The sequence below is a fragment of the Aspergillus aculeatinus genome (assembly GCF_003184765.1).
Source record: "Aspergillus aculeatinus CBS 121060 unplaced genomic scaffold BO66scaffold_38, whole genome shotgun sequence".
Lineage (NCBI taxonomy): Eukaryota > Fungi > Ascomycota > Eurotiomycetes > Eurotiales > Aspergillaceae > Aspergillus > Aspergillus aculeatinus.
Window position 1 is genome coordinate 99,977 of NW_020291507.1, and position 14,710 is coordinate 114,686.

The following is a 14,710-nucleotide window of genomic DNA, read 5'->3' on the forward strand; positions in this document are numbered from 1 at the left end:
TGCACGTAGATTGAGAAGGACGAGATGATCAGGGGAGGATCCGAGCATGTTCCCAGATCGGGGGGTTTAGGGCTATGTTCATTGGGTGCGATAAGATTAGAGGGGCAGACTAGATCCCATTCTCGGAAGAGATGAACATGAGATCTGAGGGAGACCCGTGGGGGCCAAAAGAGGGTCCAAGTCTCAAGGACGGCCGTTGACTTGGTGCACCAAGTGCACCTGGCAGAGATGCATCAATAGCTGGCATCAACCAGGAGGGGTTGATGTGACAGGGTCGGACGGCCAGCGATAAGATAGCAAGGGTGGCAAAATGCATGCAAAAGCAAAAGGCAATGACCAGACTGGGGCTCGATCCCAGGACCTTATCGGTGTTAACGATACGTGATAACCAACTACACCATCCGGCCAATTGATACAATAAACGTTTTATTTATGCATTACGTCCCTACTTCTTGCTGTAGCCTGAAATGAAGTTGCACTCATTTACAGTTCAACACTATGTCTATAATGTGATGAGATGTCCCAAGGTGAGGATGGTGAAGTTCCAACTTGTATATTTTGAGCTCCACTGACTGACTGACTAGCGGAGCGATATGATTTCCTTCTAGAGTCCAACACTCCAAATCAACCTGAAGGATGCATCATACTGAAACAATGTGTACAAGACGTCAACCGACCGTCAACCGTGGACATCCAGACTAGGCTCTGCAATCAGACCACAACACAACGCACCATATGCTAGGTGATTACATTGATCAATACGATTGGAAGAGACGAAAGTTACACCATTCAAGCGTTGTCCATACTGGACCTGTCGACCAGTGCAAGAGTGACGGGCTGTCAACGTCATCACTCACAGCTTATACTCCGCTCTTATCGCTCTCCGCCCACCTCACATAAACATCAACTCAGGAACACTCTTCTCGGCTCGATAAAGGTCACGACTACCTTGATATCGGCAACAAACTGAAGCAAGATGGCTCTCGTCCTCCAGGGTGCAACATTCCTCCACCAGTACCTGGGCGCATTCCTGCACTCCGCGCCGCAGAAGTCGCCGAATGCCCTCAGGCTCGGCGTGCTCTCCTCCGCCCAGATCAACGCCGCAGCTGGTACGCCTCACCACCAGGAGCCAACAATTTTATAACCTATTCTAATCAACGCAGTCATCCATCCCGTCGAAACCCACCCCGACGTGATCCTCTACAGCATCGCCTCGCGCGACGCCGCGACAGCCGCCCACGCCGTCAAGCAGTACCACTTCACCCGGTCGCACGACTCGTACCAGGCGCTGCTGGACGACCCGGCCGTCGACATCGTCTACATCTCGACCCCGAACGGGCTGCACTACGAATGGGCGGCCAAGGCGATCCAGGCGGGGAAGCACGTCCTCTGCGAGAAGCCCTTCACCTCGAACGCGGAGGAGGCGCGCGCGCTGATCGACCAGGCCAAGGAGAAGGGGGTGACGATTGAGGAAGCGGTGCGTTCGCTCTTCGAGACTGTGCATGCAGCATTTATTATGAATGCAGCATATACTGATCTGGGCGCAGTTCCACTGGCAATTCCACCCCGCGGCGCACGCCTTCCGCCACATCCTCGAATCCGGCGAGTACGGCCGCATCATCCGGACCGAGGCCATCATGACCGCCAGTCCCGGGGTGCCCAAGGGGGATATCCGGTGGCAATATGATCTTGCGGGTATGCACTCCCTGGCCTCCTCTTTTCTCCCTTCATCTTTCATGCTCGAGCAACTGCATCCTGACACAAGCGCAGGCGGATCCGCAATGGACATGACGTACGCGCTCTCGTTCACGCGCTACGCGCTGCGCAGCCAACTGCCCAAGACGATCCACTCGGTGACGGCGCGACGCTCGGCGGCGGACCCGCGCGTCGACGAGGCGATGTACGCGTACGTGACCTTCGAGGACGCGCAGGGCCGCGACGTGCACAGCCGGATCTACACGGACATGGCGCGGGCGTGGGCGGCGGGGGGCCTGGTGCCGCGGTTCTGGGAGCTGCCGTCCATCGAGGTGGAGACGGACAAGGCGATCATCTTCTTCTACAACGCGATGATGCCGCACCTGTACCACTACATCGCCATCACGGACAAGACGACGGGGAAGACCAGGTCCCACCGGCAGTATCGCGGGGGTCCGCTGTGGGGCAACGTGACGACCAGCGACGGGGCGCGCGGCGGCCAGTCGGCGTGGAGTACGTATCGGTGGCAGCTGGAGGCGTTTGTCGATGCGGTGCGCGGGAGGACGCCCGCGTACTGGATCCCCGGCGAGGAGAGTGTCTGGCAGATGGAGTGCATTGATCGGTTGTATCGCGCGGCGGGGCTGCCGGTACGGGGGGAGCAGGCGGATGAGAAGGAGTAGTGTGCAGTGGTGGGATATGATTCATCTTGAATTCATGATTACTGAGTACTAGTACCTAGTTAATGCTGTGGTAGTATCGAGTAATGTAGTGTATGTCCGCTACTTCCGAGAACAATGACGTTGGGTTGATTTCACAGTCCCCACCAGATCTATACCCTAACTGAAAGCATATAAACAAGCACCACCACCACCACCACTCCCTGGCCCATAAGCAACTCTACATCCTTCTCACCACCTTGAGCCCTTAAACCCAGAACCACCACAAAATGATCCCCCAAACCGCCCCCCGCAGCACCCTCGACCCAGAAGTGCAATCCTTCCTCACCCAAAACCCTCCCCTCCGGCTCTCAGGCCGCGACATCTTCCAAGAACGACGCCACCACGTCCAAACCTTCAGCCTGCACAACATCCCCACCTCAAAACAGCCGTCAATCCTGCACGTCGAGCACACCGCCATCCCCGCCGGGCCGCACGGCACCATCCCCCTGCGCATCCTGTACCCAACCCGCCCGGCTGCGACCCCGCACCGCCCCTCCGACACCGACCCCGCCAGCCCGACCCCGCACAACCTGGCCCCAGCCCTCATCTACTTCCACGGGGGCGGATACACCGTCGGCAGCGGCGACGACTTCGAGCCGGGCTGCCGCCTCCTCGCCGAAGCCGCCGGCATCCAGATCTACCTGGTCGAGTACCGGCTGGCCCCGGAGTGGACGTACCCGACGCAGCTGGACGAGTACGACGCGGTGATCGACTGGCTGCGCGGGGAGGGCGGGCAGGCGCGCCACGTCGACCCGGCCCGGATCTTCGGGGGCGGGGACAGTGCCGGCGGGAACATGACGGCGGCGGTTTCGCTGCGCCGTGCGGACAGGAAACTGAAGGGGCTGGATGGGTTGGTGCTGCTGTACCCCGAGGCACGGTTGCCGTTCGATACGCCCGCGGCCGTGGAGAATAATGATGGGGCGGGGTTGTATTTGGATTGTATGTCCTTCTCTCTTATTGATGTTCTTACGGGGCTGTGCGCCCTTTGCTCTTCTGTTTATGGTGCATGAAGGCTGGGCTGAAGATGGGATGCGATGCTAACATGGGCACGCAGGTAACGGGATCTTCAACTTCGCAGCCAACTACATCCCCGACGGTGTGGCGCCGTCCAGTCGGTATATCTCCCCGGGGATGCAACCCCCCGACCAGCTGCAGGGGCTGCCGCCGGCCAGGGTGTATACGTGTGGCTTCGATCCGCTGCGGGATGTCGGGGTGGAGTTGGCGAGCAAGCTCCAGGCCGCGGGCAATGCGGTCGTGTGGCGGCATTATGCGGAGCTGTGTCATGGGTTTCTGCAGATGGCGCCGTGGAGCGAGGCGGCCATGCGGGCGTTGAGGGAGGTGGCGCGCGATGTGCGGGCGTTGGCGGAGGGGCGGAGCAGTGGGGATGGGAATGGGCAGAGCGGAGGATAGATGGATATACTTGCATAGACATAGAACTGCTGGGCTGGTTCTTGGTATCAAATTCGCCAGATAGCATCAGGTACTTGTAGAAGATTACGCCTTCTCTCCCGCCCGTCCCAAACTCATGCCCACCTCCACATCGGTGGCGATGGCATTCTTGCTCGCCCGCAGCAGATCCTCGTCGAAGACGATCCGCCTCCGCTGGAAGGCGACGATGATCGACGACCCCCCGAACTGGAAATGGCCCAACTCCTCGCCTTTCTCGATCCGAGCCCCCGGCTGCTGGAACCGCTCGTGGATCCTACCGACACACATCAGCATCTCCACCTCTTCGCCCATCCCGCAGGAGAAACAAACCTCACAGTCCCGACCTGCGCCGCCCCAATCGCCACAAACAGCACCTCCCCGAACTCCTCACTATCCACCACAACATAATCCCTCGCATTGCGCGTCAGAATATCCACCCCGCTCCGCAACGCAATCGGATCCACCTCGTAATAATCCCCAGGCATACCCCTATACATTGTCACCGTCCCACGCACCGGACAATGGAAGCGGTGATAATCCTGCGGCGAGAGACGGAAGCTCGCGATCGCGCTGCCGTCGAACTGCGCCCCAAGCCGCCGGTCCATCACTAGGTTGGTGATCGAGAAGTCGCACCCCTTGATCCACACCTTCTGGCTCTCTGCAACGGAGTCGTAGGCCACGACGCGGCTGTCGGCCACAACCACTGCCGTGCGGGGGTTGTCGGGCTCGAAGATCGGTCGCGAGCCGGGCCGGTGCGCGCGGACGAAGAAGTCCTCGAAGTTGCGGTACGCCGAAATATCCGAGGGGTCGAATTGGGTCATGTCGATGTGGTAGAAGGCGATGAAGGCGGCGATGCGGTTGCGCGAGGTCGGGGTGGCTTCTTCTTGGCCTGTCCGCCATTATTATGGGGGTGTAGGGGGGGAGAGGAAAGGAAATACCCTCTTTGATCGCTTCGCGGTGCATGTATAGGCGCATCAGGTGGGTGGTGTCCAGCCATTCGGTGAGAGGGTTGAACAGCAGGAGGAGTTTGAGTTTCTTCCAGAGGGGTTGCTGTTCGCGGACGAGCTGGCCAGTCTGGGTTGGTTAGCTTTGCTTATGGCAATCGAGAAGGGGGGAGGGGTTGACCTTGCGATTGATGGTGAGCCATCCTACTTGGCGGTTTTGGATCTGAGAGGTTAGTGGGCTCAGATACGGGAGGGTGGGAGGACTACGTACCATTTTGACCCGGGCCAGCAGGTCGTCTGCGATCTTGTGGAGGACGTCGAGAAAGCCCATGTTGCTGTTGTGGTAGGAGTCCGTTGTGGTTGTCGTGGAGAAGAGTTCCAGTTGTGTTGTGGATGCAGAGATGAAGAGATGGTGGAAGGAGATCTCCGCGTGCGGGGATGATGTAAGGATGATGGGAGGGGAGGTGTTACTCTACTAGGTGAACAGTACCATATGCAATTTCAATCATTAGGTACTAAATATGCTATCCACTGCTATCACTCAGAGAACTTAGAAATAACCCTCAATGCACCAAATCCAGACTAAGTACTCGTAGACACGCCCGCCTCCAAGACCACAAACTCGTCCCTCTCCGAATCCAGCCTCACCCTCGCCCCAAACGGCAGCGTGACAAACGGGCTGGTATGGCCCACATCCACGTTCATCAACACCGGCAGCTCATCCTTCCTGCCGACCACCACGTCCAACACCTCCACAATCACCGCCGCCAACTCCTCCTGCATGCGCTCATCATACTTATACCCCCGTCCGACCACCAACCCACTAATCTCGCCCAGCACCCCGGACAACGCCAGATCCACCAAGTTCCCCCTGAACCGTGCCACCGAATACGGGCGCTCGATCGTATCGAACCCCATGGCCGACTCGAGCAGCAGAACATGGCCCTGCCACGAGGCCGGCGCAAACCCCGTCCCCTGCAGCCGTTCGACGATATGCACCGTGCCGCCGTACAGCTTGCCCTCGGCACGACCGCGTCTCACCCAGCGCCACGGCGGCGCGGGCGCCGTCACGCGGGGCTCGACCGAGGCATCGCGCCCGAACTGGAAATCGTTGTGCTCGACGGCGCAGCGCGGTGATCGCGGCACCGGCCCCACCGCCCCACCGGCCCCCTGGCGGCCCGTCAGCACATGCAGCAGATGCTCCACCGTCAGGGGCAGCGGATGCACGTCGGCGAAGTCGGTCAGCACGCTGGGCCCGTAGAAGGTGCGCAGCCCCGCGCGCGACTCCAGCGCGTAGTGCAGGAAGGTGGTGTCGCTGTAGCCGACGAAGATCTTGGGGTTCGCGCGGATGAGCTCGTAGTCCAGGTGCGGGAGCAGCTCGTTGGCGTGCTGGCCGCCGATCGTGCAGATGATCGCCTGCACGGTCGGGTCCCCGAAGGCCTCGTGCAGCTCCCCCGTGCGGATCCGGATCGAGTCGGCGATGGTGCTGGGTTCCGGGTAGGGGGTGTAGATGATGCGCACGCGGAAGCCCAGGGATTCTAGGAAGAGGCGGCCGCGGTGGAGGGGCGTGGGGAGGATGCTGTTCAGGCGGGCGGACGGGGAGACCAGCGCGATGGTGTCGCCGGGGCGGAGGGCGGGGGGGAGAATGGTGGGTTGAGTTAGGGCTGCGGTGATGGCCATGGTGGGGATGTGATTATTGTTGAGTGTAGGGTGATATACAATGTAAATCCAAGGTTAAGTAGATGAGTCCAGATGGAAAATCAAAACCAAATCAAGGATTGGGATGATAGATGAGGGCTCAACAGATACTGCGTGCTTTGCATCATTTTTATCAAGGCAACTGATGCTGTTATATACGCCGAATCCCACAACTGAATCAAACACCATCGTGAGATGGGGATGTTTGCAAAGCATCCTTCGAGAATGCGGGGATGCCCTGATTGGCCGATGCGGGGTGTTTGCGCTGTTGGTGCTGTTTGGCTTATTTGGCATTTGCTGTCGTCATTGATTTGGTCTGTTTGCATGTTTGCATGTTTGCATAGTTGCAGCTCTACGGACGACCAGACAGCCAGGTTCTGCGGTTATTATCGTGAGATGCGCAGGAGAATCATCACATTAGGCACGGATAAATCTTTCAGCTCAAAACAACCTTGTCTATCTCTATCAGCTGCTTAAAAATAGCAAATCTGCACATCAGTTAGCGCTGGTTCTCACAGGATGCGGCTGCACCCACGATACTGACTCCCCGATGCCCACGCATCGACCTCCTCCAACCCGGCCCTCCCAAGGAGCGCCATCCGATCATCGCCATCGTACTTGTGGCTCTGCACCGCTCGGATGCGCGTCCCCGCTGAGACTCTCTTGCCGGCCAGATCCACCTCCCCAGTGGACACATAGAACTGATCGTGGCTGCCGTTCTCCACGTTCCACTGCCCCTCAACACCCCAGCGATCGAGCGCAAATGCCTCGTGGTCGAGGATCTCATTCGCCCGCTCCAGCCCATGCGTGATGAACCGGCGATTGACCCCCTCGGGATCATTGTACGCCGCCCGCACCCGTGCCGGCTCTTTACATCCATCCAACCCAACTAAAAAGGACGGGCTGCTTCCCGTGCCGGCATCCGCGTGCACGAAGCTGGCCAGGAACCCGGCGGCCTCCGCCCGGGGGAAGCTGCCCAGCGTCGAGCCCAGAGACAGGATGGTCTTCGGCCGGGCGCGGAGGTCCGACCGCTGCAGCCACTCGCGGCCGTCGTCGTAGGTCCCCAGCAGCCCGAAACAGCGCACGTGCCGGAAGATGCCCGGCGGGACCATGCTCAGTGTGCGCTGCAGCTCGGCGAAGGAGACGTCCAGGGCGAAGTAGTCGACCTCGCGGCCTAGCGCGTCGAGTGCGTCGAGGAGGATCTTCACCTTGCGGAGGTTGCTTGCTGGGTCAGTGTCGTTCTTCTCCCCCCGACGACCCAGAGAGGGGCCACTCGCAACTCACCCGCTGCCCAGTTCAACCAGCATGCTTCCGGAGGGGATGTGCTCCGCGATCTGGTATTGGTGCTTCTGCAACAGCCCGATCTCCTCGTTGGTCAGATAATAGGCCGGGGAGAAGGTCACCTCCTCGAACAGGCGCAGCCCCTGTTCGTCCCAGAGGAGCAAGTCGGGCATGGCGGCCTGTCCATGGCACGCGGCGTGCACGGCGTCCTGCAGCGACTGTCGGAGCTGCGTCTCGCTCTTGTCCGTCCGGATGTCGATGATGTTGCTTGTGGCCAAGGGGCCGAAGGTGGGGGTAGGGCGCTGGAGCCGGTTCTTCAGCTGGGGGGCGACGATATTCTCGAACATGGCAGGTGCAATTGGGTAATTCGTGACGGTGAGTATCCATCCGGGCTACATCGCGGGATAATCTATATATTTCTTGTCTGCTGGATGCCAAGCATGACGTGAACATGTGGTGGTGCTACTAGCCAAGGTTCTATGGTACGAGTATAGGCTGATCTCATTGTGACCGGGCCACGCCGATCGCCTCGGCTATCGCTTCCGGCGATGATCATTGGTCACGGGGGGGGGGGGGGGTCTAGATCCATGATTCATCCATGCTGCAGTGCGTTGAACCTTGGCTGCTACAGTAGGTTTGTATTGTATATCATCCCACCGATCTAATCGCATCCGGAGGTCCTGTGAAATGCACCTATGCTATGCATGCACGCAATGCAATGCTATCTAATATGCACACCCCCGCCCACCTCACCACCTCACACATCACCTCATTTAACCTTTAGAATAAGGCTCAGGTCATGATTGCCCAACCTTCGGCCCTTCCAGAAAAACCGCCACGCAGGTCGCATTATCACTGCCCGGCAGCGCCGTCGTCCCCTCGGTGATATTCTGCGCCGCCCGCGTCGCGTCGAACCCGGACTGCCGCAGCTCGACGATGCGGTTGAGAATGGTCGCGTCGTCCAGCACATTGGTCACGCCATCGGACAGCAGGGCCAGCACGTAGCGACGATCGTCGCGGAGGTCGACGCGGTTGAGGGCGGGCTCGCTGGAGATGAAGTCGCCGCGCTGCGGGGGGGTGTCGTGGGCGGCGGAGGGGGTCCCTCCTTCGGAGCTGCCGCTGCCGCTGCCGCTGCCGCTTTTGGCCCGCTGGGTCATGTTGTTGAGGGGGGTTTTGTAGCGCAGGTCGCCCAGGGCACGGGACATGTTCAGCGCTCCTGGTGAGGGAGGGACCTCAGCCCGGGTTCGGATTCCAGGTAGTTCTAGTTCAAGGAAAGACTCACCCACTCGCGCCGTCCCACTCTCCGTATTGACCGTCCCGCCCGCCAACTCCACCCGATGCTTCTCCCCGTCGCTCTCGGGCTTATGCGTCGTCGATAATCTCGTCTGCTCCCACCATCATCATCAGCAGCAGCACCACCCCATATCCCCAGGGACTGGGTACAGAACCTACCACCTCCATCCCCGTCCCACACCCAGCAGCACCCCCCTCCTCCCCCAGCAACACATCCGAGTCGCCCACATTCCCGACGACCAACACGCCCCGCGTGAGGTTCACGACCGCGAGCGCCATCGTCGTCCCCGCCAGCGCATGCTTATCCTCCCCCTCCCAGAACTCATGCAGCAGCTGCTCCTCCTCGCGCCGGATGGCCTCGACGATCGCCTTCTCGTACTCGCCCGTCGGGAGGTCGGGGCTGTGTCGCAGGAAGACGGGGAGGTTGTCGCGGGCGTGTTTGGCGACTTTGCTTGAGCCGCTGGTCGGTCACCTGTTAGCGGTGGAGAATCTCTGTAGGAACGAGGTGAGAGCGTACTGGCCATCGTAGACCGCGAAGAGCGCCAGCTGGTCGTTTTTACTTTCGAAGGCTTCCGGGCGGAGGATTGTGTATCGGTCTTGTTGGGTGGGGCGGGAGCCTTGGGACTTGGGGGGGGTTAGCTTGGTTCCTAGTATAAGGTAGGAGAGGGTGAGTGCGATTTTTGATGTTTGTGGGGGGGGGGGGGGGGGGGGGGGGGGGGGGGGGGGGAAGGGAGAGATCGGGGGCGTACACTACTGCCGCCGGCGTCTTTAAGGGTCAGGGATTTGGGGAAGTCCATGCTATCTGCCATTTTGTCGTTCGTGTTGGCTTGGGTTTGCGATGGTGGAAGGGTGCACCGTTGTTGGTGTGGCTGGTGTGATGAGGATCCGGTCGAGGCGGGAGTCTAATTATTTCTAATTCTATAATCGGTGCGATTTTATTTCTCTTTCATTTTTGTATTTAATCTTGGGGGGCACAGATAAAGGAACGGATCATCAAGACGCAAGGTGAATGACATACACATAGAATGGAGACCGGATCTTGGATGGGGAGATCTGCGATGGCGTGGTTAGGGAGGGAGCTTAGGGTCAAGAAGGGGGGATCTGGTGCCGTCATCGCGCCGTCAGCGCCTACGGGGCCTGCAGAGTCCACTGCATGAGACACCCACAACCCTAATCGGGGCCGAGCGTGGTCTCGGTCCAGGTCTGTGACCCACGCAATGGCCATGCTGGATGAAGTAACCGTGCAGATTCCTGGCTTCTCGGTCATACAACAATTCAAGTCGCCAATTTCCAGATACATCCTAGATAAAGATCCAACTCGACAAGATAATATCTGTATTGTATCTATCGTACAGTACATCAACCGTAGACCCCTCAGCCCCATGTTTGGAACCCCCCCCCCCATTTATCCACATCTACCAACCAAAATCACAATCAAAAACCATCATCCCACCCCCCTCCCCTCCCATATGTACAGAACAACCCCCCCCAAAAAAATTACTGCCGATCCTCTGCCCCTAAAGGCCGTTCCCCCGCCCTCTCCACATTCCGCCGCTTAGTCGCCTCCGACTCCCCGGGGTGATTCTTGATCTGCGCGTCCGCGGAGGTCTGCTCCTCGCCCTCGTGGGCCTCGCTCGTCGGCCCGAACTGCGACGAGATGGGCGACTGCACCGACGCCGTGTCGGGGGTGTCGGCGTGGCGCGCCTGCTTGCCGCGGGCGACGTTGATGGATTGCGATTCCGGGCTGCTGGATTGCGGGTTGGCGACGTTGGAGGTTTGGCCCGGGGAGGCTTTGCTTGCTAGTCTCCTGGCTGCTGAGGTGGCGGCGGCGACGGCGGCGGTGGCTGGGGTTGTGCGTGGTCCTGTTTGCGTTAGCGTTGGGTGGTGGTATAGGGGTTTGGGCTGGTGGGTAGGGCTTACGCTGGGCGAGGGGGGTGTGGGTGAGGGCGAGGCGGCGGAGGTTGTAGGTTGGGAAGGACATTTTGCTGCGCTGGTATATGTGTGTAGTGGGGTTATGTGTAGTGGGGTAGTGAGGTGCAGTTGAGTCTGTGATGCTTGGGAGGTGTGATGGGTGGGATCGAGCTGGGTAGCTGGATATATAGTGCGTTAGGGGATGTTGACATGAGGATGACTTCATGGGGTAAGGCGGACTAGCCTGGTTGGGGGCATATGATTCGCTCATTGGGCTCTATTACAGAGCCCAGTGACTGCATAGTTTCTAGGTTGACTCTAGCTTGGGTTAATGAGGGAGCATGTCGGTTCAGGTGTGGATTCGAGTTATTGTCAACGAAATCGACCTTGAACTTGAGGTGGTGGGTGTCCCCTCCTTTCTTGTCCGGGCTTGACAAGTTATAGTGTGACTTCCACAGGTGCTTCTGGCATCTGTTGTATGGACTCGATCGTACATTCGAGTGGGATTTGATACTGTCCATTCACTCTTCAAGCTCTATCCGATGCAATAATGGAGTTGTGCGTGTCTCTTCAGCGATATTGTCGACATTGGCCGCGTGACGAATATATACCTCGAGCAAGTTCCCACGATTCTAGCCCACTCCCATCAACAACCCCAGAAAGACCACATAGAAGGTTAATTAATACTGAAAGTCCACAGAGGACATGAAATACCACACCCAGCATCAAATACACCCTTCGAGGACCGACCACTTCTACCAGAAGTTCGCACATCTTCCACCTGGTTTGGCTTGTTTTAAGCATCATATTTACAAAACCCTCGATAGTAACACATCAAGGCAAGATGGCCGAGTTGGTCTAAGGCGTCAGGTTAAGGTTACCTTAGCATTCAGCTTTCACGAGCTTCCTGATCATCGTTTGATGGCGTGGGTTCGAATCCCACTCTTGTCATATCTTTTTGCTCGGTGACCGTTGCTCGCCAAGCCGTTCCTGTTTGTTAATAGGGAGAGCGTTTATTATTGTTACTTTTCTTCGTGGGTGGTGTTTTGCTGTCACTTATGTTCGTCATATTCGTTGCTCGTCCAGCTAGCTTAATGATACTTTTCGACGGGCGCTGTTGGCATACCGTACTTTACCGGCGTAGGGCATCTGGTAGCCTGCTTGTCTCCATCTAAAGTACCCGTCGCGTCGCCTTTACGATAGCACGACCAGGTATGTCCTACGTCGAACAGCAGCAACCCACACACATCGGATTAAATCGTCAAGTCATACAGATTATTAACATACTAGCCTACACATGTCCAAGATACAATCCACAACTCCAAACGAAACTGACCACGAACTCGACAACCAGACTTAGAATGCAACCGTCGAAGCCAACCCGTCCAACTCGCGCTGGTAGTTCCGGTGCTGGCTGACCTGGTAGAAGAACTTGCTCACAAAGTCCTTCCCGTCCTTGAGGATCTTGATCGTCTCCGCGATGCTCTCGGGCTTCTGCACGCCGCCCGCAGTCACCACGCCGTACCATTCCACGGGGTCCGGGTTCTCGGCGGTCGCGACCTGCACGTCCAGCACGCTGCCCACGACCTCCTTGATCAGCTGGGCGGCCTCGCCCGTGCCCGCCAGGGGCTTGAGGTGGCCGAAGGTCTCGGCGATCCAGTACTTGATCTGGCCGTTCTTGCGGAGGGTGTCGACGTGGGGCCCGCCGGGGATGAAGGTCGCGTCGAACATGGTGGAGCGCATGCCGTCGTAGTAGTGGTCGGGCACGATGCCCTGGCCCGTCTCCTTGGATTCACCCTCCGCAAAGATGGGCGAGCGCTTGGTGCCGATGACGAAGGGGAGGGCGCTGGCGGCCTTGACGGCTAGCTGGACGGCCTTGAAGGCGACGGGGTCGTAGCCGTCGCCGATGAGGATGGCGATGCGGCGGCTGGCGATGGTGGGCTCCTTGGGAGGGAACTCGGTCTGTGAGAGGCGGATGGTGCGCTTGCCGTGGTTGGGCCGCAGCGCCTTGTCCGGGATCGGGGCGCCAACCAGCTCGGCGACCTGCTGGGCCAGCCCCAGGTCGATCTCGGCCAGCCGGGTGCCGGCCAGGCGGTCGTAGACGACCGGGTCGTCGCAGTGGTCGAGCTCGAAGCTGAACGCCTTCATCATGTGCAGCTTCTCGTGCTCGCTCATCGAGTTGTAGAACAGCTGCGCCTGGTTGTGGTGCTCGCGGAACTTGGGGCCGAGGCCCCGGCGCTTGCGGCCCGTCACGGGCGCCGGGTACGACTCGAACCCTTGGCCGTGGTGCGGCGCCGCCCCGTCGGGCTTGCCGGCCTCGAACCGGTTCGGCCAGTAGTTGACCGTGCCCTTGGTGATGCGGTGCTTCATGGCCCCGTCGCGGTTGTGGTTGAGCACCGGGCACACCGGCCGGTTGATGGGCAGCTCCTCCCAGTTGATGCCGAGCCGGCTGATCTGCGTGTCGAAGTAGGAGAAGTTGCGGCCCTGCAGGAGCGGGTCGTCGGAGAAGTCGATGCCGGGGACGATGTGCGAGGTGCAGAAGGCGACCTGCTCGGTCTGCGGGAAGAACTCGTCCACGTTGCGGTTGAGCTCGAGGACACCGATCGTGCGCGGCGGGACCAAGTCCTCGGGCCAGATCTTGGTGGCGTCAAGGATGTCGAATTCAAAGTCGTCCTGCTTCTCCTCGGGGATGGTCTGGATCTGCAGGTCCCACTTGGGATAAGCGCCGTTGTCGATGGCTTCCATCAGGTCCTTACGGTGGAAGTCGGGGTCCTGGCCGGCCAGCTTGAGGGCCTCGTCCCAGACGAAGGAGTGGACTCCCAGGTGCGGGGTCCAGATGAACTTGACGAAGTGGCGCTTGCCCTCCTTGTTGATAAGAGAGTAGGTGTTCACGCCGAACCCTTGCATCATGCGGTAGGAGCGGGGGATGGCGCGGTCCGACATGGCCCACATGAACATGTGCGTGGCTTCGGGATGGAGGTAGCAGAAGTCCCAGAAGTTATTGTGCGCGGTCTGCGCCTGGGGCACTTCGTTGTGCGGTTCGGGCTTGACGGCGTGGACTGGGTCTTGTTAGCGGGGTTCTATACAAGAAGGCGTAACGAACATACCGAAGTCGGGGAATTTGATGGAGTCCTGAATGAAGAAGACGGGAATGTTGTTGCCAACGATATCCCAGTTGCCCTCATCCGTGTAGAATTTCACGGCGAAGCCACGGACATCACGGACAGTATCAGCACTGCCCTTGCTGCCCTGGACGGTGGAAAAGCGGACGAAAACTGGCGTGTTGCGGGAAGTGTCATTGAGGATGTTAGCGTAGGAGACATCTTCGCAGCTCTCGAGGAGCTTAAAGTTTCCGAAGGCACCAGTGCCACGCGCATGAACGACTCGCTCGGGTATGCGCTCATGGTCGAATCGGTGAATCTGGTGGCGGGACTCGTCAGTAATTAAACTCGCTCCGAAGTGTGAGGGTAGGATCAATCTACCTTCTCACGGGCGATCTGGTCCTCAAGCAAAGAGGGACCAGTGTGATCGCCATCAACGGCCTTCAGCCAATTGTCAGTGTTGCTGATAGGGACGCCGTGATCGGTGGTCTGGCGCTGTTCGGTGGTGACATCAACCATGTCACGCTCGAGGTCTACGGCCTTCTTGTTCTTGTTGGAAGCGCTCTTGACGGCCTCTTGGGCACGCTCAAGGCCCCCTGCGACGATGCTAGCCATGATAGATGTGAAAAGGCAAGCGGGG

At 59.0% G+C, this 14,710-nt stretch overlaps 7 protein-coding genes and 2 non-coding genes across 9 annotated transcripts; 3 read left to right on the plus strand and 6 right to left on the minus strand.

The window, feature by feature from the left end:
* Positions 1-333: 333 nt before the first annotated feature.
* Positions 334-407, minus strand: BO66DRAFT_t232. The gene has a single exon. It is a non-coding gene; the product is annotated as a tRNA-Val (tRNA).
* Positions 408-917: 510 nt separating this feature from the next.
* BO66DRAFT_393393 (Gfo/Idh/MocA family protein) lies at positions 918-2,475 on the plus strand. Its single transcript, XM_025647752.1, has 4 exons — positions 918-1,109; positions 1,164-1,477; positions 1,548-1,695; positions 1,771-2,475. The coding sequence occupies exons 1-4, from the start codon at positions 977-979 to the stop codon at positions 2,373-2,375; spliced, it is 1,200 nt and encodes a 399-aa protein (XP_025501759.1). The 5' UTR covers positions 918-976; the 3' UTR covers positions 2,376-2,475.
* A 166-nt stretch (positions 2,476-2,641) lies between these two features.
* BO66DRAFT_456200 (alpha/beta hydrolase) lies at positions 2,642-3,824 on the plus strand (the record flags this gene model as incomplete). Its single annotated transcript, XM_025652128.1, has 2 exons — positions 2,642-3,353; positions 3,469-3,824. The coding sequence occupies 2 exons, from the start codon at positions 2,642-2,644 to the stop codon at positions 3,822-3,824; spliced, it is 1,068 nt and encodes a 355-aa protein (XP_025501760.1).
* Positions 3,825-3,908: 84 nt separating this feature from the next.
* On the minus strand, positions 3,909-5,146 carry BO66DRAFT_378268 (putative phosphatidylserine decarboxylase; the record flags this gene model as incomplete). The annotated part of the gene is made up of 5 exons (XM_025645782.1): positions 5,058-5,146; positions 4,968-5,009; positions 4,781-4,916; positions 4,173-4,731; positions 3,909-4,116 (listed from the first exon to the last, which is right to left on the minus strand). The coding sequence occupies exons 1-5, from the start codon at positions 5,115-5,117 to the stop codon at positions 3,909-3,911; spliced, it is 1,005 nt and encodes a 334-aa protein (XP_025501761.1). The 5' UTR covers positions 5,118-5,146.
* Positions 5,147-5,300: 154 nt separating this feature from the next.
* Positions 5,301-6,707, minus strand: BO66DRAFT_136379 (S66 peptidase family protein). Its single transcript, XM_025642025.1, has one exon. It carries the CDS (start codon positions 6,464-6,466, stop codon positions 5,369-5,371), a length of 1,098 nt encoding a protein of 365 aa, XP_025501762.1. The 5' UTR covers positions 6,467-6,707; the 3' UTR covers positions 5,301-5,368.
* Positions 6,708-6,978: 271 nt separating this feature from the next.
* On the minus strand, positions 6,979-9,867 carry BO66DRAFT_456211 (uncharacterized protein; the record flags this gene model as incomplete). Its single annotated transcript, XM_025652129.1, has 6 exons — positions 6,979-7,705; positions 7,769-8,157; positions 8,578-9,150; positions 9,218-9,518; positions 9,576-9,682; positions 9,808-9,867. 6 exons carry the CDS (start codon positions 9,865-9,867, stop codon positions 6,997-6,999), a joined length of 2,139 nt encoding a protein of 712 aa, XP_025501763.1. The 3' UTR covers positions 6,979-6,996.
* A 688-nt stretch (positions 9,868-10,555) lies between these two features.
* On the minus strand, positions 10,556-11,103 carry BO66DRAFT_473029 (uncharacterized protein; the record flags this gene model as incomplete). Its single annotated transcript, XM_025653009.1, has 2 exons — positions 10,979-11,103; positions 10,556-10,920 (listed from the first exon to the last, which is right to left on the minus strand). Exons 1-2 carry the CDS (start codon positions 11,037-11,039, stop codon positions 10,556-10,558), a joined length of 426 nt encoding a protein of 141 aa, XP_025501764.1. The 5' UTR covers positions 11,040-11,103.
* Positions 11,104-11,807: 704 nt separating this feature from the next.
* Positions 11,808-11,920, plus strand: BO66DRAFT_t230. Its single transcript has one exon. It is a non-coding gene; the product is annotated as a tRNA-Leu (tRNA).
* Positions 11,921-12,325: 405 nt separating this feature from the next.
* On the minus strand, positions 12,326-14,685 carry catA (catalase catA; the record flags this gene model as incomplete). Its single annotated transcript, XM_025643975.1, has 3 exons — positions 12,326-14,028; positions 14,077-14,389; positions 14,452-14,685. 3 exons carry the CDS (start codon positions 14,683-14,685, stop codon positions 12,326-12,328), a joined length of 2,250 nt encoding a protein of 749 aa, XP_025501765.1.
* Positions 14,686-14,710: the final 25 nt, after the last annotated feature.